The following is a 19,790-nucleotide window of genomic DNA, read 5'->3' as shown; positions in this document are numbered from 1 at the left end:
TCGCCTAGATTTCCCGGCGCGAAGGCGGGGAGTTCTGCCCTTAACCCCTCGGCCTCAGAATCAACCTTGCCTCGTCTGGACGGCCAGTGGTTCGGCGACACGATATGCGAATAGCTCTAGCCAGAACAATCACACGAGCACCGTCTTTTTTACTACCAGAGTTCAAACTCGTTCCAGTCCGATAATGATTCGAGGAACGACAGCTGACATAAACAGCATTCGCAGTGTCAAGGTCCCCCTCGGGCCATTTATGATTCCGTCGAAATTCTGGACATCCTTTCTCTTTTGTCTTGCTGGGCTGGAGAACAACTAAACACTCAAGAGGTCACTGAGGTTCCGTCGAGAGCAACGAGATTGTTGTTTTCACTCTTTCTTTTTGGCTGGCTAGCTACCACACCACGCGCTCACCTGTCATATCCAATATGGGGTCTGTTCAACCGGATATCACGCCCAATCTCTCAGAAACGCTCAAAGGGTTCAAAGTCATCATTGTTGGCGCTGGCTTCGCGGGTCTAGCATGCGCCTCGGACTTGGGCAGACGAGGGGCCGACGTCACGGTCTTTGAGGCCGCCGACGCTGTCAGGACAGCAGGTTGGTACCGGGTCTAAAAAGAAAACGTCTCTTGGACCCAAAGCTGGTCGTCGTCGACCGGCCGCTAACGGTGTCTGATCCCCAGGTGACATCATTCTGTTCGGTCCCAACGCCACAAGAATAGTCAGCAAGTATGGCAAGGGCTTGCTTGAGGAGCTCATGCGTGTTGCCTCTCAACCACCATATATGCCCATCATGGACAAGCACGGGAAGCTCCTGTTGCAGCAGGAAGCCGAGCAGGAGTTTGACGGCTGGCCGAATGCATACGGCTATCGGGGACACACCCAAAACGTCATGTTTCAATTCGCGAAGCAGATTGGGGTCAAGTTTGTCTACAACAGCAACGTCCAGCAATATTTCGAAGATGATCATTGTGCCGGCATCATCGTTGACGGGGTCAGACACGAAGCAGATCTGGTCGTTGGCGCCGACGGCATCCACAGCAGAGCCCGATACTTTGTGACCGGGAAAGTGGACAAGCCGCAGCCCAGTGGGTTCGCCTTGTATCGCGCCTGGTTTCCGCTCGAGGTCCTGCGCAAGAATCCCGTGACAAAAGAGATCGCGGATGCTCCGTATCCCTGGTTTCATGTCTGGATCATGGAAGACTGTCACGCAATCATCACCACCAACAAGGTCCTTGACCGAGGAACGTGCTTTGCCACTCACCGAGTAAGTAAGTCCGTGTGAAATGTGCATGTTCCCAAAAGACTAAAGTGCTTCGGCTAGGACGACCGCGATATCAAGGAGGACTGGACGCTGCCGGGGCGGAAATCAGACATGCTGAAAGTTGTCGAGGGTTGTGACGAGCGTTTGGTCGAGACGGTCAAGGAACTGCTCGAGGAGAACCTCATCGACTATAAGATCTTGTGGAGAGATCCAATCAAGCCGTGGGTATCATCAAAAGGCCGCGTGTGCATTGTCGGTGATGCCGCGCATCCACACCTGGCGACATCTGCGACAGGCGGGGCGCAGGGCGTTGAAGATGGCGCCACCATTGCCGCATGTCTCGAAGAAGCCGGAAAAGGAGACGTCCCCACGGCACTGAGAGCATTCGAAAAGCTCAGGTACGTTTTTAACCAAATCCCCAAGGAAAGTTTGCGCTTCTAACTTGTCTCGGTAGGTTTGAAAGGACCTCTCTGACCCAGCGTATGGGCTGGGAGTTGCGGCACCGGTGGCACCAGACGGATTGGGACGCCGTTGCTAAAGACCCTGAATACCTGAAGTTTCGGCAACCGGCGTGGCTGGTAGGTGTTGATGCTGAAGACTATGCCCATCAGAACTATGCTGCCGTCGTTTCCCACCTGAAAGACGGAACTCCATTCACCGCAACCAACGTGCCTGAAGGATATGTGCACGAAGACTGGACAGTCAGCGAGCTGATGGAGAAGGAGAAAGGCAAAGCCGACGAAGAATTCTTCAAGGTCAAGTGAAGATAGATGCCTTTTTGCTGGATGGGCCATGTACCTGGGGAGCAACAGATAGATACTGTGCATATTGGGATTGGGCGCAAGGTAGGAAGACTTTCAGGGTAGAGCTCATGGGTGATAATATCATTCAGACCAATATTGCAACAACGATCTCATTCATTTATCCTCTCTGACAAGTACTTTTAGATAAACGAAGATCCTCTCTCGGCTCGAAAGTTGAAATCAGGCGAGTGCACCCCGTGGCTGGTGGCTGGATTTGACCTGGACAAGTAAATGCGAAAGACAGGAGACTTCCTCGTGAAAGGGGGGACCTAAGACTTGGATAGTGCCTCGCGGGCAGAAGTCTAGTTTAGATCACATGGCTGCACCTGGAAGGATAAATAGTCGCAAAGACTGTCCGGGGAGGGACTTGAGGAAAAGTTGCGAGCCAGACAAGGACCAACCCTCGAGGCCTCGACCACAGCCGCTAGCCGCTTTGGGAAAAGCGGCTCCACTTCCCCAGCAGGTAGTGGCCGAGGCTGAACTTCCCTCTCTCCTTGACGACGAAGGGTGGTCTGGTTTTGGTCTTTTTTTCCGACGAGCGACCTTTGGCTCCTGTTGTACTTGTAGGCGAAATATCAACCCATTCACGTGCCCCAGATCTCAGTGCGTTTTCGGTTCTTGAATCCGGGGGAGGGGCTCCCAGATGAGTGGCGCCCTGCCAATCACAAACACCTCGGACAGAAGCCGTTGTTTTGGCTCGTGTATATTGCCAGTTTGGATTCGCTTCGGTCCAGGCGCGCGCTCGCCTCGCTTCCATCGAAGCATATATGGCCAGAACACATTTCCAATTCCCCAAGATATCATCTTTCTGACATTGTTCCCCTTGTCCTGATACTTAGGCGTGAAAGATACATCTCGTACGTTCGATTTGGAAGCACCATGGGCTCTAATAAGGAACCTTTTGAGGAAGTGGAGCAGATGGAGCAGCTGCGAGCGAGCAAGGACATTGGCAACCAGGTTGAGCACCCAGTAGCAGAACCTCATCTCAATTGGCGCGTCATTCCAGTTACTGTGGTACGTTGGTCCTGTTCCCAACCGGCAGCACTCAAAAGATAGCCTGCTAACAGGACCCGAACAAAAGGCCTTCTGGCTCGCATGGTGTGCCTGGCAGTGCACCTTCAATCTTCTCTCCGGGATCCTCACCTATGTCAATGCTGACATAGGTCCTGACCCCAACTATACGTGGGCCGTCATTGTGATCAACATTGGCATAGCTGTTATTTGGCCCATCGCTGGTAAGCTACGGTCTCCCCCTGGGAAATCCTTGCTACAGAGGGTTGATTTAATTGTCTCGCTAGGTTCTCTTTCCGACACTTTTGGCCGACGATACTTCTTCCTAATCGGCCTGAGCTTTTCCTTGGTTGGGTCCATCGTCGCGTGCACTGCTCAGAGTATTTCTATCCTGATCCTTGGGAATACCATCCTCGGCATTGGGACGGCGATGCACCAAATGATCCTTGCGGGCATCTCGGAGATTTACCCAAACAAATATAGAGGCGTGGCAATAGGTACGAGACCTAGCCTACCTGTTCTCAAGCGTCGTCTTGGGCCTCATTGATTGACTTGTTCCCCCCATTTTAATTTGGACAGCATCCGTGAATTTCGTTTCCCTGCCCTTCGCCGGCCTCGGGCCCTATGTTGCCCATATTATCGTCGAACGTCTCACTTGGCGGTGGATCTACTATGTGGCCATCATCATCGATGTCGTGGCTTTCGTCCTGCTCGCCGTTTTCTATCACCCGGTAAGTTAGTGGACTATAATCACCAGGCACTGCTTGGGTTCCCACGATCACATACCTGACTTTATTCAATTAGCCCAAGCCACATCGGGAGCTCTCACGACGGCAGTTACTCAAGAACATTGACTTCTTTGGTTTGGCACTTTTTGCAGTAAGGGAATCCCCCTCTTCCGTCCGATTGTGGCGACAGCAGTACCCAAGACTTTTACTGATGAGTTCATCCAGCTGGGCCTCACGGTCTTCCTGGTGGGTGTGTCTTGGGCAGGGAGCACGTACTCCTGGAGTTCTGCTGCGGTCCTAGTCCCGATGATTTGCGGCGGTGCTCTTCTCGTGGCATGTGGGATTTGGGGTGAGGCCTGGCCAGCACTTTTACAGAAGCTTGCCAAAACCCGGCTGACAACTTGTGTAGAGGTCTATGGGACCAAGAATCCTTTATTTCCCTCGTTCCTATTCAAGGATATGAGAGGGTAAGTCAGCCCCTCTGAAGGCGGGCGCAGGCGCGCGGTACTGACATGTTGCTGAAACTACTTTGAATAGATTCACCAACGTCATTCTCATCTGCTTCGTGGCGTCGATGCCGCTGCTCTCGTCGCTGACCTTCTGGCCGATGCAAATCGCCAATCTCTACACGACAGACGCGGTCAAGATCGGGCTCTATACTTTACCCTTGACCATGAGCACCGTATTTGGAGGCGTCTTGACGGCCACGATTCGATGGTGGAAGCCTACAAACTACTATCTGGTCGGGTGCGCGTGCCTCTACACCATCTTCACGGGGCTTTTGTCGACTCTCGGACCCGGGGATCTCAACAAGGCGTTGGCCTACGCCTTCTTGTACGGATCGGGCGTGGGCCTTTTGGAGATCGCCATCATTGTCATCGTCCAGTTCTCGGTCAGCTCGGACCATCTCGGTGCCGTTACTGGCATCCTGAGCAGCATGCGTGGAATTTCCGGGGCCGTAGGAAGTGAGTATTGTCACCCTGTGCTGCGTACAAACCCCCGAGTTCTGCCGTCGTCGGATTCTGACGGTTGTTTTTTACCGGTGCAGTCTCCATCTATGGCTCGATTATTTCGACACGCTTGGCTCAAGACCTGCCGCAGAGATTGGCGGGTGCCACACTCCCTCTGGGGCTGCCTGAGAGCTCATTCCCTCTCCTCCTCCGGGACATCTTCTCTGCCAACGTTGCGGGCATCCCGGAGATCCCAGGAATCACACCGGCCATCATACAGGCCGCCGACACGGCAAGGAGGCTTTCTTGGGCTGAAGCATTCAAGTAAGTACTTGCACCCTCCCCAGGACTTATATTTACCCCCCTTTCTTCCCTGCCCGGGCTCTGTTCTCACGCAAGAATGCATTGGTACTAACAACGAGACTCGACAGACCGATTTACTGGCTTGGAGCTTCGCTGGGGGTTGTAGCCGTCATCCTGTCCTATTTCACGCACGACATTACCCCCAAGATGGACAACCAGCTAGATCTCGATCTGAAAGAACATGAACCTTCCCACCTTCACAACGTGCTTCCACATCATCATCACCACCCCCACGACCACCAGCAGGATGACAAGAAGGGAGAGGTAGAGCAGCGAGAAATTCGTGTCCACTCGGCCGTCTAAATGTCGGGCGCAGCCATTCATTCATTCATTCATTCTTCTGACCGGATGGCTGGGTGTCCCTTGGCGAGACCCTCTGGACTTGAGGTAAGCAGAGAATTCGGACACTGCTCTGTTGGAGCCCCATATGTACCCTCTTGTTCGAGTAGTACTAGTAGTTGATTCGTTACTATGGAGTTGATCTACTAGGTGGTCCGAGTCCCGGTCCCTGGAAGGCGGCTGAGAAATGCAAACATGAATGAAGATGTGAAGATGGGCCTCTACCTCTTTTGAAACCGGAAGTAGAGACATAATAAAGGAGAAGACTGTCACAGACAAGCAGGTAGGGGCTGCTCCAATGTCCACGAAGCTGTTACTAACTCTCGCATAACTACGACAGATGAGGGGGACAACACCATTTCACGCTGCTCGACCAACTATCGCACAGGTCATGTATTCACGCGAAGCGCTGATGAGTTACACAATCAAAAGCTCAGTTTTGTAAAAGACTGATGGTTCGCTACTCTCTTTCCCATTGCCGTCTAGACACCCGTAGTTCACGCCCTACCCCATACCAACCCACCTACCGGACGTGTGTTTCCGGGCGAGGAGGTCAAAGCTCTGTGAATTTCATCCCTTGGGGGATCTCCCGCCACTGCAACTCGTCGTCAAGGAGCGAGTCTCGAGCTTGCTCCCATTCCTTCTTGATCATGGCGGCCCGTTTGGCGGACCTCGGCACGATCGTAGCTGGGTATGGTTCGGGCATGACCACAGCTGTCTGGGTGAATCGCTCTGGAGTTGGTGGAACTTCTTTGCCGTTGATGATGGCAGGCTTGAAATCGAAAGCCCACACCAATTTCGACATGGCCAGAAACAAGATGTCGTCGGCCAGGTGGGTCCCCGGGCAGAGACGACGACCGCCGCCAAAGGCATAGTGATCTCGCAGGTCGGGATCCGGGTTTGTGGCCGCTTCAAAAGAAGTCTGTTCGTCTTTCAGGAACCGGGCAGGGTTGAATGTTCGGGGGTCTTTGTATCGCACTGGGTCGTTGTTGAGAGTCCAAACATTGATCAACAGCTCGGCGCCCTTGGGCAAGACATACCCCATGTACGTCTCATCGCAGGAGAGGCAATGGGGGATTCCAACAATGACAGGAGGCATCCACCTCAGAGACTCTTTCACACAGCTTCGGAGATAGGGGAGGTTCTCGCGGTCGCTCAAGTCAGGCAGCCGACCATCACCAACAACACGGTCAAGTTCTCGCTGCGCCTCCTTCAAAGCCTCAGGGAACAGGATCAACGCTTGAATAAAGCCGAGGAGGTTATTGGACGAGGTACCCGTCCCCGCCTCCATGGAGCCGCTCGAAACGTATGCCGCTCTCAGATCGGTGAAACCTTCCTTCTTCTGCAGTGTCACTAGATCGGCGGCAAAGCAGGGTTTCTGCGTGCCCTGTGCCATGGCAGTTTTGACCTGATTCCACAGTCGCAAGTAGATGGACATTTCGGTCTTGGTGTGCTCGACCGCCTTCCTCTTGGCCGGGAAAAGGAAAGCTGGCACCCATTGCAAGATGGGATATGCATCAGCCAAGGCTGCCGAGGTGACTTGGATGATACTCGACGTCTTCTCCAGCCTGTAGTTGTTGGTTGTGGCAAGTTAACAGATTGACTATTGGGGGAGAGTGAAACAAAAACAAGTACCACCTACGACTTGAGAATTTCCCTCATGGTGGGATTATCATATTCGGGCACACGTCTCCTATTTCGCCGTCAGAGGGTGAGGGTATTGGCAACACCAAAGTTGGACATTTGCGTTACCCATATGTGACCATCATAGCCATTGAGTTGGTGTATCTAGGAGAGGGTGATATCAGCCTCAGTGACCTTGTATTATCTTGCCACACACAAAGTCATTGCTACCTCTTGATATGGTACAAGAAGCCATCTGGGTTCGTACTGAGATCGTATAGCATTTTCTTGCTTTCAAGCTCGAGATATCTAGCAGTCTGTTAGTCTCGTTTGTGCCCATCTCGGGTCTCTTTGATGTGCTCGGTACGGAAGATAAGTTTTAGCAGCAGCCGCCGTCAACAGTCGATGGTACAGCTTGCGTGACAGTCGCCAATCAGGCCCATAGCGCTGGAAAGAGGTAGTTTAGTTACCCGTGACAATACTCGGTACAGCCTCTCAATTCAGCTCGCTTTTACACACCATTTGCAAAATGCGTTGACCATTACCGAGAAGGTCATGAGCAATATAATGTGGGCCACGCTCATTTGTCGACGCGCTCCTCTTGTCAATGAGTTCTTTGACCGCCTTTCCATCCGAAAGTACTATCATCGTCTGTACGCCTAGTTTGATGCTGTAGATTGGTCCGTACTCGTGAGCCCATTTCTGGAACTGTTTGTACATGTCTCTTTTGGGCATCTACCACGGACTCTGCTTAGCATGCGAGACAGCGGTTGGAAAGCTGTCTCCCTGCAAGCGAACTGATTTACCTGTTTGATATTCCCCCAAAATGGATCGGTGGGCGGGCCAGGGGGTAAGCCGGGTGGTCGTTGTCCAATACGTGAGAGAGTATAATAGAGGGCGAACCCGACGCCCACGAGGCCGAACAATAGCAGTTGTTGAGTGATAGTCATCATAAGCAGCCCGGTCTACCGGTTGTCAAGAAAATCATGGGCCAAGAAAGTAGGATGAGAGGGATACAAAGGTAATCCGTACGTAGGTGTATCTTTCAAGCCTGGACTCTTATACCAGAATGCTGAATAAAATGGTTACGACAGTGAGAGTGTGCGTCAGATGGATTGCCGTCACATCCGTTGGCTGAGCTCCATGACCAAAGAAATAGTCTGTTTCGCTACAAACGTATGACCCCGTTCAGAGGAGATTTGATCGTCACCGTTATGTACAGTTAGCAGGGACTTGTTCGATGGAGGAAATTTAACCGCGACTTTGAAAGCCATCCAGGGAAACCAGCATACAAGTGATGCCATGCCGGAGATTCCCCAGGTCGCCAGAGTGCAGGGCCATGTTTGTTCCGTGGGTCCTTCTCGTTCACCGGTGATCGCTTTTGGCCGGCGCAGACTCTCCTTGACACTCGCCGAATTGTTTCCCGCCGCATCCAAACTCGTCTCTGGGCGAATGCAACTGGCCGGGGTCAAAGCTGATCTTTTGACCAGGTACGCAACCAAGCCTTTCAGACCCTGAAGGCTGGATGGACATGTCAGGGGATTGACAATTGAATCGAGTTTCGAGTTCCGAAACGCAATTCTCCGGGAGCCTTGTTCGTTCCTATCCTGGTTGTGGTCACATGGTCCAATAGACGCCTCCTTCCGTATTAGGATGATACATTCCCTTTTGGGGCAGATTGCGTACCTTCCCTATAACGATGGCTACTCTCGCTACTTCGACGAAATGCTCATGCTTGGACAACATCAGCTGCACCGGGGGTGAAAATAAATATGATACAGACATCTTTACTCGGAATGCCAAGTAATCGTGTCTTCATACCGTACCTCGTACTGTCATCCCCACTCTATACGAGCTTTCCAGCAACAAGTGTCTTCAAGTCTTCCTCCGTCAGCTGTTTGATACCAAGAAGTCCATTGTCGTTCTCGTCATAAGCGGCGCCGTAAGCATCACCAGCAAAAGCTGTACCCGATATCACCTTCAAAATAGCAGCTGTGCTAAAGTCACCAGCGCTGAGTCCGTCCAGGCCCTCTTTCAACACTGCACTTGCCGGTACCCGGGTAATTTGCCAGTTGATATCCGGTCTCAGCTCTTGTGCGATTCGCAGCAGCTGGTTCTGCGTCAAGATGACCTCGGAAACTCGCACAACCTTGTTCTCCGTGGCCTCGAGATTCTTCAAAATTCCAACAATAGCCTTCCCGATAATAGGCAGCGATGTGGAGCTAATCCTGTTGTCACCCTCGTCGAACAAGACAGCCTTGTGATTAGCAAAATCAAGGAGCGCGGGAGACCCAAACAAGAACTCTAAGAAGCCACCGCATGCGAGGACAGTCCAAGTCAGCTTTCCCGCCTTTGCCTTCTCTTCAAGATAGCGCTTGATCTTGAACATTGAGGCATAGACGGGCAAGTTTTCGACTTTGGGGCTGGTCGTGACAGTGCCATATTCGGAGGGGATGAAACGCTTCACTCCGGCGGCGATGGCGGCGTCGATGAGGACGGTTTGGTTCTCGATGGCCTCACCCGCCACGGTGGACACGAGCGCATCGATACCTTTGAGGGCGGCAGTCAAGGACTCGACGGATGTGTAGTCGACTTGGACAACTTTGGCCGTTGTCTGATCTGTCCCTGGCTTTTTAGAACGGGTGAGAACAGTGACGGCAAAGTTCCCGTCGACAAGGGCTTTGAGGACATGAGGTCCCAGATTGCCAGTTGCCTGATGCCCAAACTGGTCAGCTCATTTTTCCGTTTTACTGTGGCATTCTTCGACATGACATACACCAGCAAGAGCGACTGATTTGATCTCAGACATGGCGGAGAAAAAAGGCTTAATGTGGATAATCCGGAGAGAGACTTGTTATTATACCGACATGTATGTTTCGCTCGTTCGATTGATCAGCCAAGGAAAGGAAAGGAGCCCGACCCCATGGGGGGTTTGTAAGAGCATTTATACTCTCTCGTCCGGTAGCGGTGGCAATTGTATTTCCAACCATGATTCGATTTCCCATGCCATGACTTTCTTCAGGCCAAGACCAATCACGCTATTTATCGTTATTGGTTTCCCATCAATTGCGCCATGTGGACATCGAGGATCCCGCATGTCTGGCGAGCCTGAAACACTCCAGAATCTCCGCCGGTGGCCGGACGAATGATTCCGAGATGCCAACACCTCGTATTGACGTAAGTCGGCTGGCGAATAGTTACCCAGAATGAGCACTTGTACAGCACTGTGCACTGTGCATAGATTGCCAAGAAGTTAAGTTGCTTGTGTACGATGCCGGTTTACACGGAACGGAAAAAGGGGTTGCAAAAACTCCCTCCCTCCACTGTCCGCCCTCGTGATGTGGTTGTGGTAATGTGGTATCTCTCTGCCAGAGTACCTCTCAAAAGACACGAGTGACCGTGCAGAAAGTCGAGGTCTTCGCACCGGAAGATGCCCTCTTAGCATACCGCCCATCAATTAAGCCCATTGTTCCTCATTGTATCGACATACGGTGAAGCTCTTTCCCACCCCCTAAAACTTCTTCTTGAAGGTCCTCCTGAAAAACTCCTCTGTGTAGTTCCCTTCGCTGTCAAGCTCCTTTTCACATTCCTTCCAAGCGTTGATGATCATATCCTTTCGGTGGCCGTCTCGTGGTTTGATGTCGCATCTACCAAGACACAATCAGTGGTGTGAGCTTCAGGAACAACAGACACGGTTAACGTGGGGGAACTACTACTAACTCAAAATCAGCAGGGCGGACAATAAATCCTGGGGTCACGGCGTCGGGTTCGATCGGGGTTGGGTTGCCATTGCTGTCGTACTTGCGTCGGATATCAAATGACCATAGCATGCGCGAGATTGCGATGAAGAGGGCTCGCTCCGCGACGTGGAATCCAGGGCAGACACGCCGTCCACCGCCAAAGGTAAAGTGAGGCCGTTTGGAAGAGTCGGGGCTGATTGCCGTGCTTTCGAGGGCGGTGCTTTCGTCGGTGAAACGCTCGGGTCTGAATTGCCGGGGCTCTGCAAATGTCCCGTGGTTTAAAGTCCACACCTGAGAGAATGGGCTTGATTAGCCCATGGAATCGAATCTGCTCGCCAAGGGGGTGTACATGCATTGATCAGAACCAACGAACGCTTGGGAATGACCATTCCGTTATAAACGTCGTCCTTCAGTAAGGAATGAGGTGCTGCCGCCGTCAAAGGACTGGGGGCCCCTGTACGACCTGTCAGATGTCGGACACATATATGGCCTGACTCGACCGTGGCTCACATCGCACCGTCTCCTCCACGATCGCACGTATATACGGGAGACGGGCTCGGTCATCCCAGCTCGGCATCTTGTCTGCACCTATGACGGAATCGATTTCTTCTTGGCCTTTGGCCTGGACTTCGGGATACAGAGCCATGGCCTAACAATGCACCATCAGCACCAGGGCCTCGTCAGGCGAGACACTTCGATTCGATGGGGGAGCGAAACTGACCTTTATGAAGCCCATCAATGTATTACTCGTCGTGTCCCTTGATTCGGTCAGAGTCCCAGGGTATTCATTCCACTTGCCCTCAGTTGAGGGTAGTATTTCTAGTGAATGTACCGAGTACTCACATTGCTGCACCGAACCCATTGCCGGCGTTGTGTGCAATCTGTACATCCTCAAGTCTGTCGGCGTCCTTGTCGAGGAGCATGTCAGCTGTAAAGCCTAGGGCACAGAGGTCTTGTTAATGTAAAGATTTCTCATGGCGAGAGAGGCAGAGGCACTCACATGGATAATGCTTGCCCTCCTGGATCCTCCTCTTTGCTTCTTCCAGCAAGGGAAGGAAGGTAGCATTCTCCAATTGTCGAATGCGACGCAACGTGCGCTTGTAGGAGCTCATCCAATGGGGCATGATGCGGTACCATGGCTTGAGAAAGGGGTAAAAATCCACGAGTTGGAAATTGATTGCGTCTGAAGTGGCGTCAAACCACTACTAGTAATGTTGGGTGTCAGAGCACATCTCTCATCTTTCATCTTTCAGATAGACATGTTTTGACAAGATGAAGGTTTACATTACCTCCAAGAGTCTCTTCACCCAACCGTCATGGATCTTGGGAGTTCTCCACCCATATATCAAAGTCGTGGACACGCTTGCGGTAAATCTTCGCGTGTGTTCGAGAAACTCTTCGGGTTGGTAGAGAAGATCATGGAGGAACTGAACAGACTCGAAATGCTGGGATAAGTATGCTCATGTCAGTAGTATCCTGTGATTGCCAATCCAGAGGTGCGATCGTGTACTAATTTACCTGATAGGGCAAATACGTGTCGGTGGTTTTCACATTCAGACGAGCATGATACAGTTTCCGCTGCCTGCGCCACATATCATCGTTGCTATCCTCAGACCTTTAGTGACTGTTCTGTCTGCTTCGGCGAACCCTTTTTCCCCCCGTTTCGACTTACTCGCGAAGGAGAATATTATAGTTGTCAAGGTATTCACGAATATAGATGTCCGGTCTGGCAGAGTAAATGTTGCTTCTCTTCTCGAGCAATTCCCGAACCACAGTGGGGTGGTTGAGCATGATCATATCCGTGGCACCCAGTTTCAGGGACACGATTGGACCATCTGGTCGCGATGTCAGTAAGTTGGGCACTCGTCATAGACCTGGCTGGGCTCTGTACATTTTTTAGCAATTTCTTGGAAACCAAGGTGGAAGTTCTTGATTTGTATCTGGAGCAAGTTGCCTACGATCGGTATCGTTGGCGGACCTGAGAAAAGTTAGACAGCAGCGAGAGAATCTGTTCGAGGGAACGTACCTGGCGGATAGTTTTTAGGCCTCATTCCTATATGTAGAATTTTGTACAGCATGAACAGGCCGACGACGACGACAACATATTGGAAGGTACTAATATCTCCCGTGGACACAGCCATGATCCTACTAGAGCTGGCAGGACTCATGAGGCTACCTGGGTACTCAGTAGTATTCTGCTATTCTTCAATGATTACACAGTCAACGCGGCGAGGTCAGTCAGAAAACCCTTTTTGGGGCTTCGCTCTCCGGCGTCGAGATCTATAGACCCATCTCAAGGTCACCGAACCAGCTAGGTTAAGCTCAAGTGCACCCACCGGAATGTAATTCAGCAGAAGCATTCTGAGGCGTACTACAGTCCCCGGATCATAGGAGGATGAATACTCCGTAAGCCGGACATGGAGACCCCACATTCACGTAGGCTAATGATGCCCCGCACAAAGAAGTAGTAGAAAGCGGCATCCGGGTCGGTGACCTTCCGGGACAAAAGGACTAGGATGTCACATTTATCAGCTATCTGTAGGTGAATCCTTACATCGCGGTATACTGATAATATTGAATGCATTTTGGGGGGGGGCCCGTAAAGTATTTGTACGTGCGTGCAAATGCATACGAGAGCTCAAGCAAGGAGAGAAGTGACATCACTGGTAGGTTCATTTGACTAGTCACGTGATGAGTTCGATTTCCCAACTGAGAAACTCAGATGAATGGTTCGGACGAACATGGAAATCCTTCCTGCCGGGTGGACTAGCGGGCGCTGAATTAGGAAAGTTTCGTGACGCGTTTCAAATGCAACTGTACTTGTGGAATGGGGTTTCTGGCAATTCCTACCGCATACCTCTTTTCTTGGAGACCTTGGGTTCATCCGCGTGATCTTGTTTGGTGCTTTGTAGAAGTCTGTAACAATATCAATGGTGGAAACGCGCGTGTGATGGAGATAGAGAGGGGAATCAACCAGGCCCAAATGAAGTTCAACCTCAACAAAACCTTCTTCAGCCCAAGCCGACAACGCCTTTAGCACTGCTACTATATAGTGAAGAGTGGCTACTACAAGGTACTTCGCTCCAAATTGTTTGCACCGTAGGTTTATACTAAGTAGTACTCTGCCTGCTCGGTGGCTGGTGAGCGAGACAGTTTGCGCGAAGTCAGGGCGATGGGCACAGCTCTGGTGAGATGGAAAATCTCCTGGCGTAGGTCAGTCAGCGCCTGCTGACTCTTGAATCATCGTACGAACGCTTTACTAATTGGCACCTAGGTCTCTAAGAGGAGCTACGATCTTTGCCGAAGCTTCAAGGAGCCACGGCTACAGTAGTACTGTATAGTGCTTGAAAGAGCGCTGGCAGCAACCACTCTCATTAATTATCGATACGTCACTTACTAGTCGTAGTTTGATAGTACTGTACAGTGCTGATGTGCAGCATCAAACAGCTCGGGGTGGGCAGTTTAGTAGTAGTACTCATCTGGCTTTGCAGCCAAGTTGTTGTTTCCGAGAAAACTTTCACGGTCCCTCAGCCTTACCACACATCTCATGGCTGGCTGAATTTCATTCCTTCTGTGTCTGCATGTTTCGTATAGGTGCTGTTGAAAGACGCAGGGTCTTGATGCTGAAATCGACTTGATTGGCCAGACGAGAGGAGAAGGTGTTCAGCTCCAAATTGCTCTTACCGAATCGGGCGAGAGACAAATGATGAGTTGCGCCTTCCCAAGCTGTACCTGCGCACGCGGAATCCAGACCGCAACTTGAAATTCACGACGAACCCAATCACTTGGACTTCCTTGTACTGCAGGCAAGGTCCTACAGCTCTCAGGCACCACACACCCTTGGTCGTCTGAGGGTCCAGAGCTCTCAAGCTGAACCTCAGCCACCAGCCTCAGCCTCACCGATCAGTCCAGGCTATTCCCGAGCTCCTCCTATAAGATAAAGAGAGGCAGATTCTCTGCTCCTGCTATCTCCCTCTCACCATTGCTGCTGCCTACTACTAGTACTTACTTAGTAGTACGTTCTCATCATGGCGCCAATATTCGATCTGCTTCAACGCCGCAAGGGACGATTCGTGCTTTGGTCTCCAGCCAGCCAGTCAGTGCCGCGATTGATTCTCGGCACTTTCAAGGCTACACCAAGCCCCGGAGCGGTGACGACTTTATTCACTGGCGACCTGTCACAAACGCAGAATGGCCTTTGGGAACTCGCTTCAGATACCATACAACCACCGCTGCAGAATGACAAAGTCTACCATTACTGGTTCGAGGTGGACAACACCTATCCTACCTCAACAGGTTCGGGCAAGATCAAAATAACCGACCCGCTCGCATACACTGTAGACTACAGGCAATTTGCGGACCAACCACGGGCTGCTTCGATGCAGCCTCCAGCAGTGATCAAGTTCCGAGACGGTAAGCTATGGCCGTGTGATATCGACGGGACGGAAGTGGAACGTGTCCCTGATCCAGTCCAATCCCAAGTTCCCCCCAATAATCAGATGGTCATCTACGAGTTGCCAGCGTCGTGGGCGAAATCTGGCCCCAATGGAAAGCAGATCGATCGAGGCACTTTTGCCGATGTCCAAGCCTTGTTTGACAAGGCCACTCCCGGGGTCAGATTCAGCAGCATCTCTGCGGTTCGGAAAGAGGCTATTGTGGCTGATCTTGGGATCAATGCTTTGGAACTTCTGCCCATCGCAGACTCCAAGTACCAGGATCAATGGGGATACTCGACAGCTCATTACTTTGCCCCTGACGCGGACCTTGGTTCAACTGCTAGCCTCGTTGACCTTATTCAGACAATAACACCTAGCACAAGACTTATTCTGGACACGGTCATGGCGTTTGGCCATGACCCCTACATATATGCAGCATTCATGCAGTTCCATCTTGTTGCTCTGGATCCGGACCATCCAAACGACCCGTTACAAAAGTTTGCGGAACCTGGGAATGCTGACAGCTACACATCCCACAACCAAGGACCGAGGAACCCATATGGAGGAAGTCTCTGGCGATATATCAAGAATCCCCAGCAAACGTACGATCCACAGACGGGTCAAGCGAGCTTGAAACATCCGCCGTCGTGGTCATTCCACAGGGCTCACCTCCATCGCTGGCTGCTTGATTTCGGCGTCTCTGGTCTTCGATTGGACAGTATCAACAATGTGGCCAACTACAACTTCATCAAGTACTACAAAGACTACGCATGGCAATTACATCAGGCAAGAGGTGGCTCGACCAACAAGTTCATCGTCATAGGAGAAGAGCTTAGCGTGCCGAAAGATCTTCTCACCTCTGGCACCCTGAACGCACTTTGGAACGAACCTTTTCAGGGCCGCATCCGAGCGGCAATTGTGGGAGAAGCCGCTGATGGTGATAACTTTGAGTGGACTGTCAGGAAGATGGTCGACTGCACCTTGGACGGATACACAGATGGAGCCCAGGCAGTAAACTACATCACGTCGCATGATGTCGAGGGCAACCGGAAGGAACGACTGTATAACTTCCTGTCCAATTGCAAAGTCTCTGACATCGAACGACGGGCCAAGTTGGCGTTCGCATGCTTTCTCACCGCCGTGGGGATTCCTATGATTTTCGCTGGTGAAGAATTTTGTGATCAGATGGACCTGGACATTTCCGAAAAACAATCAGATCCCGTCAACTATGAACGAAAAAGTGACGACTGGAGGACTCGGGTCTTCAATTACGTGGCCACTCTCGTTGATCTGCGCAAGAATTGTCCTGCGCTGGGCGTGGACGACACATCGTTCATCCACGTCGACCAGAGCCGTGGCGGGAAAATTATGGCCTGGGTGCGAGGGACGACCAATCCCGTGGTTGTCGTTGCCAACTTTACGGATCAAGACACACCGGGGGCTCAGTATTTTGTACCGAATTGGCCAGATAGGGACCGCAATGACTGGAGGGAGATTACACAGAATCGGGCAGTGCCTGCGGCGTGGGTTGGAAAAGAGCCCTTGATGCATTGGGAAGCAAAGGTGTATACGTGTTGGAAGGCCGGTGCTGTGAACGGACAGACGAATGGTGTGAACGGTACGCACAGCGGGTGAGCAGATGCAGTGATATTGACCCTGATCGTTCATTTCCTCCATTTGATACGGGCACTGAGTAGTATCTTGGGGATTTTGGCCTCGTAAACCCAGTACTTGGCTATCAGCAGATACTTAATGTCTATTGCGTGAGACTGTGATACCTCCTGTCTGTACCTCGTACCTAGTAGGTAGTATATACCATTTTGATCGCCAAGTCACTACTAAGTACTTGGTAGATATAGGGATCTGAATGACAAGGCTCGTCAGAGGGTTCAAGGGGCCACGGAGATATGGGTCTCGAGGCGATGGTGACGATGGTGGTAGTGTATATATATCCTTATCATATATATGTACGTACATATACCTACTCAGTAGGCACCTACGCTCGGTACTAGTATGGTACGCGGTACGAGGTGTACTACTACTCGCACGCCTGGTGATGCAGGGACGGCCAGTTAGTGCCTCAACAGGTCAGTCCCTTGACAGCGTCTCTCCGGCGGTATCCCGCTCCACGGGTACTAAGTAGGCAGCGTGCAAAGGAGGGGCCAAAGAAGAAATGGATGAGGCGACCAATCAGCCAATCAACCAGTTACCTAGGCTAGGTAGTAGAGAGATTTGACGAGTCTTACATACATGCATACACTACATACTACATACTAAGTACTAAGGATATCTATACTTAGTATCCGATACTAGTATGCCTGGCCCAGGCTGGTCCTTGGGGATTTTCTTTGTCATGACATACATGTCAACCTGGCAGGACTCTACTGAAGAAAGAAAAGAGGAGTCGTGAAGAGACTGAGATGGATGAATGAATGAGTGAATGAATGGATCGTCAAATGGCGTCGTCAACTCACGCGACTGACGGTGCCGCTGACAGCAACGACGCCAACAACAGCAACAATGTTAATGAATCCATCCCCAGAACTCGAAACCCAAACGCGCATTGTCCCGAGACAGTCGACGCCGACGAACTCGAACAGGCCCTCAAGGACCGCGAGTCCTGGACGAATGTCGCGTGGAAGGGCGTGCATGTGCTCGACATTGACGAGGGGGGGACGTCTCGTGAGTTTTTTACCGCCTTTTACCCCAATCTTTGTCTCGAGGGCTATTTTGTCTGACTGATCGTGAGGCAGATTGGCGTCGTAACTTGGATGGTCGGGCACTGGAGAGGTTCTTGTCGGTGAGTACTTCATATGTCTCCAAGAATCTAGATATGATATCCATATATGGTACCCTTTCACCCGCTTCTACATGTGATAGGCACTGCTAGCCTAACTGCTTGCCTGGTTGACTGACCGGTCGCCAAACGCAGGACTCGCATCCTCCGCCCCAGAACTGCTTCGTGCGCGTATTGTATGCCTCTCTTTCAATGTCCTTCCCTCTCTTTCCTAACGCAATCCACGACCCCGACTCATACCGCCTCTTGAATCCCGATCCTGGGCCTAACACACACAGCTTCCTCGAAAGTCTCGGCCCCGGCCACACAGACACCGAGATTGGCGACGTCGCGGTCGACCCGACCATCCTCAGACTGTTGCGCGCCCGCGTGGGGCTCTCGGACCTGTTGATCATGGCCGTCTGCGGGCTGGGACACTGGTACACGATCAAGCACGGACACTTCATCGGTTGGGATGAGCGGAGGAAAGCCCAATCTTTTGGTTCGAAGCACCCAAGCCTCGTCCTCCGTCTGAGCAGCAAATGAGGTCAGAGGAACTAACCACCAAACAACTTCTGGGATAGATATGTTGTATGAATACGCCCCAGCCGCTACTGCGTGCACGCAGGTTTCAACTTCCCTCGCCACGGGCTCGTCGATTTACTTCTGTCTCAATTTCCCTCCTTCGGCCGTCCCGCGACTCGCCCTGCACAACCTACGCGTTCCGTTCAAGTTAGATGTGGTCGTCGCAGACGAGACGCTGAGACTCTGGCAGCGAGAGATGGCAACCATCCGAGGCCGCATGAAGCGATTCGTACGTCTTTTGCCTATCTATACCTTTCTTCCCGGCCGGTCCTGGGGTCGAGAGGTAGCGCAAAAGGTTTCTTGCTTTCTCACATTGGATAGGAAGCAAACGAACCCCACGAGGCCGTGGACTCGATGATCAGAGAGCTCCACCGCCTCTCCAGGAGTTGGCAAATTCTGTTCCGCAAAGTCTCGGAATTTGAAGCACATCTCGATTTCTTGCACGAGGTGCGGACCAGTTATGTTTCTCTGGCTGAGCCTGCGGTGGTGCAAAGTACGAGTCAGCCTCTCGAAAAGTCCGGCGAGTCTCTGGCTTTCCTCATGTCGAGCTGTCGCTCCCTAAGACAACTCGTCGCAGACTACAGAGCCCGCACGGCGACGCAAATCAATCTGGTGAGATAATCCAGCCCCAGTGGTAATATTTTGTGAGAAGAAGATTGTGCGGAACCTGATCAATGCGTGACAACAGCTTTTCCATCTCGCCAACCAAGCCGAAAGTCGCGACAACAAGGAGATCGCGGCACAGAACAAGGAGATTGCAGAACTCACGGCCAGGATTGCGCAGCAGACCCAGCGCGACAGTGCGTCCATGATTACCATCGCCGCCGTGACCATGTTCTTCCTCCCCGGGACTTTCGTGTCGGTACGTGTGAACACAAGGGCCTGGCAGCTGCTGGGTCCTTTGAGTGGCATTTGATTCCTCAAACGGCGGAAGGCTGACTCCGACCACAGTCGTTATTGAGCACGGTAGTCTTCAACTTTGACGGCACCGACATAAGCGTGTCGCAGATGTGGTGGATATTGCCTGCCACCGCCATCCCCATGACTTTTTTTGTATTTGCCATCTGGCTGTTGTGGCTCAGACGGAGACTCTCGCACGACCGAAAGGCCATGGTGACCACGGATGGTGCCAAGTAGCTTTGAGGCCATGGTGGTTCGTATATGAACCTGAAGTCGGCA

The 19,790-nt window shown here is 51.8% G+C and overlaps 7 protein-coding genes across 7 annotated transcripts; 4 read left to right on the top strand and 3 right to left on the bottom strand.

Moving 5' to 3' along the window:
* Positions 1-422: 422 nt before the first annotated feature.
* On the top strand, positions 423-2,021 carry AYO20_08099 (hypothetical protein; the record flags this gene model as incomplete). The annotated part of the gene is made up of 4 exons (XM_022646380.1): positions 423-591; positions 677-1,260; positions 1,318-1,655; positions 1,712-2,021. The coding sequence occupies 4 exons, from the start codon at positions 423-425 to the stop codon at positions 2,019-2,021; spliced, it is 1,401 nt and encodes a 466-aa protein (XP_022497636.1).
* A 918-nt stretch (positions 2,022-2,939) lies between these two features.
* AYO20_08098 (hypothetical protein) lies at positions 2,940-5,415 on the top strand (the record flags this gene model as incomplete). The annotated part of the gene is made up of 10 exons (XM_022646379.1): positions 2,940-3,074; positions 3,142-3,295; positions 3,359-3,568; positions 3,651-3,802; positions 3,876-3,950; positions 4,025-4,148; positions 4,209-4,266; positions 4,337-4,764; positions 4,848-5,073; positions 5,181-5,415. The coding sequence occupies 10 exons, from the start codon at positions 2,940-2,942 to the stop codon at positions 5,413-5,415; spliced, it is 1,797 nt and encodes a 598-aa protein (XP_022497635.1).
* A 589-nt stretch (positions 5,416-6,004) lies between these two features.
* On the bottom strand, positions 6,005-7,794 carry AYO20_08097 (hypothetical protein; the record flags this gene model as incomplete). The annotated part of the gene is made up of 6 exons (XM_022646378.1): positions 6,005-7,019; positions 7,094-7,144; positions 7,204-7,239; positions 7,306-7,383; positions 7,442-7,521; positions 7,594-7,794. The coding sequence occupies 6 exons, from the start codon at positions 7,792-7,794 to the stop codon at positions 6,005-6,007; spliced, it is 1,461 nt and encodes a 486-aa protein (XP_022497634.1).
* Positions 7,795-8,920: 1,126 nt separating this feature from the next.
* Positions 8,921-9,883, bottom strand: AYO20_08096 (hypothetical protein; the record flags this gene model as incomplete). Its single annotated transcript, XM_022646377.1, has 2 exons — positions 8,921-9,799; positions 9,851-9,883. 2 exons carry the CDS (start codon positions 9,881-9,883, stop codon positions 8,921-8,923), a joined length of 912 nt encoding a protein of 303 aa, XP_022497633.1.
* A 702-nt stretch (positions 9,884-10,585) lies between these two features.
* Positions 10,586-12,955, bottom strand: AYO20_08095 (hypothetical protein; the record flags this gene model as incomplete). Its single annotated transcript, XM_022646376.1, has 12 exons — positions 10,586-10,721; positions 10,795-11,074; positions 11,188-11,268; positions 11,325-11,463; positions 11,536-11,572; positions 11,658-11,751; positions 11,815-12,016; positions 12,104-12,259; positions 12,333-12,396; positions 12,487-12,649; positions 12,706-12,792; positions 12,841-12,955. The coding sequence occupies 12 exons, from the start codon at positions 12,953-12,955 to the stop codon at positions 10,586-10,588; spliced, it is 1,554 nt and encodes a 517-aa protein (XP_022497632.1).
* A 1,887-nt stretch (positions 12,956-14,842) lies between these two features.
* AYO20_08094 (hypothetical protein) lies at positions 14,843-16,885 on the top strand (the record flags this gene model as incomplete). The annotated part of the gene is made up of 1 exon (XM_022646375.1): positions 14,843-16,885. The coding sequence occupies one exon, from the start codon at positions 14,843-14,845 to the stop codon at positions 16,883-16,885; it is 2,043 nt and encodes a 680-aa protein (XP_022497631.1).
* Positions 16,886-17,706: 821 nt separating this feature from the next.
* Positions 17,707-19,748, top strand: AYO20_08093 (hypothetical protein; the record flags this gene model as incomplete). The annotated part of the gene is made up of 7 exons (XM_022646374.1): positions 17,707-17,932; positions 18,004-18,050; positions 18,183-18,528; positions 18,635-18,840; positions 18,933-19,223; positions 19,300-19,473; positions 19,563-19,748. The coding sequence occupies 7 exons, from the start codon at positions 17,707-17,709 to the stop codon at positions 19,746-19,748; spliced, it is 1,476 nt and encodes a 491-aa protein (XP_022497630.1).
* Positions 19,749-19,790: the final 42 nt, after the last annotated feature.

Source organism: Fonsecaea nubica (assembly GCF_001646965.1).
Source record: "Fonsecaea nubica strain CBS 269.64 chromosome Unknown Scaff61, whole genome shotgun sequence".
Taxonomy (NCBI): Eukaryota; Fungi; Ascomycota; class Eurotiomycetes; order Chaetothyriales; family Herpotrichiellaceae; genus Fonsecaea; species Fonsecaea nubica.
Note: the sequence above shows the minus strand (reverse complement) of the source record. Positions and strands in the feature narration are given on the sequence as shown.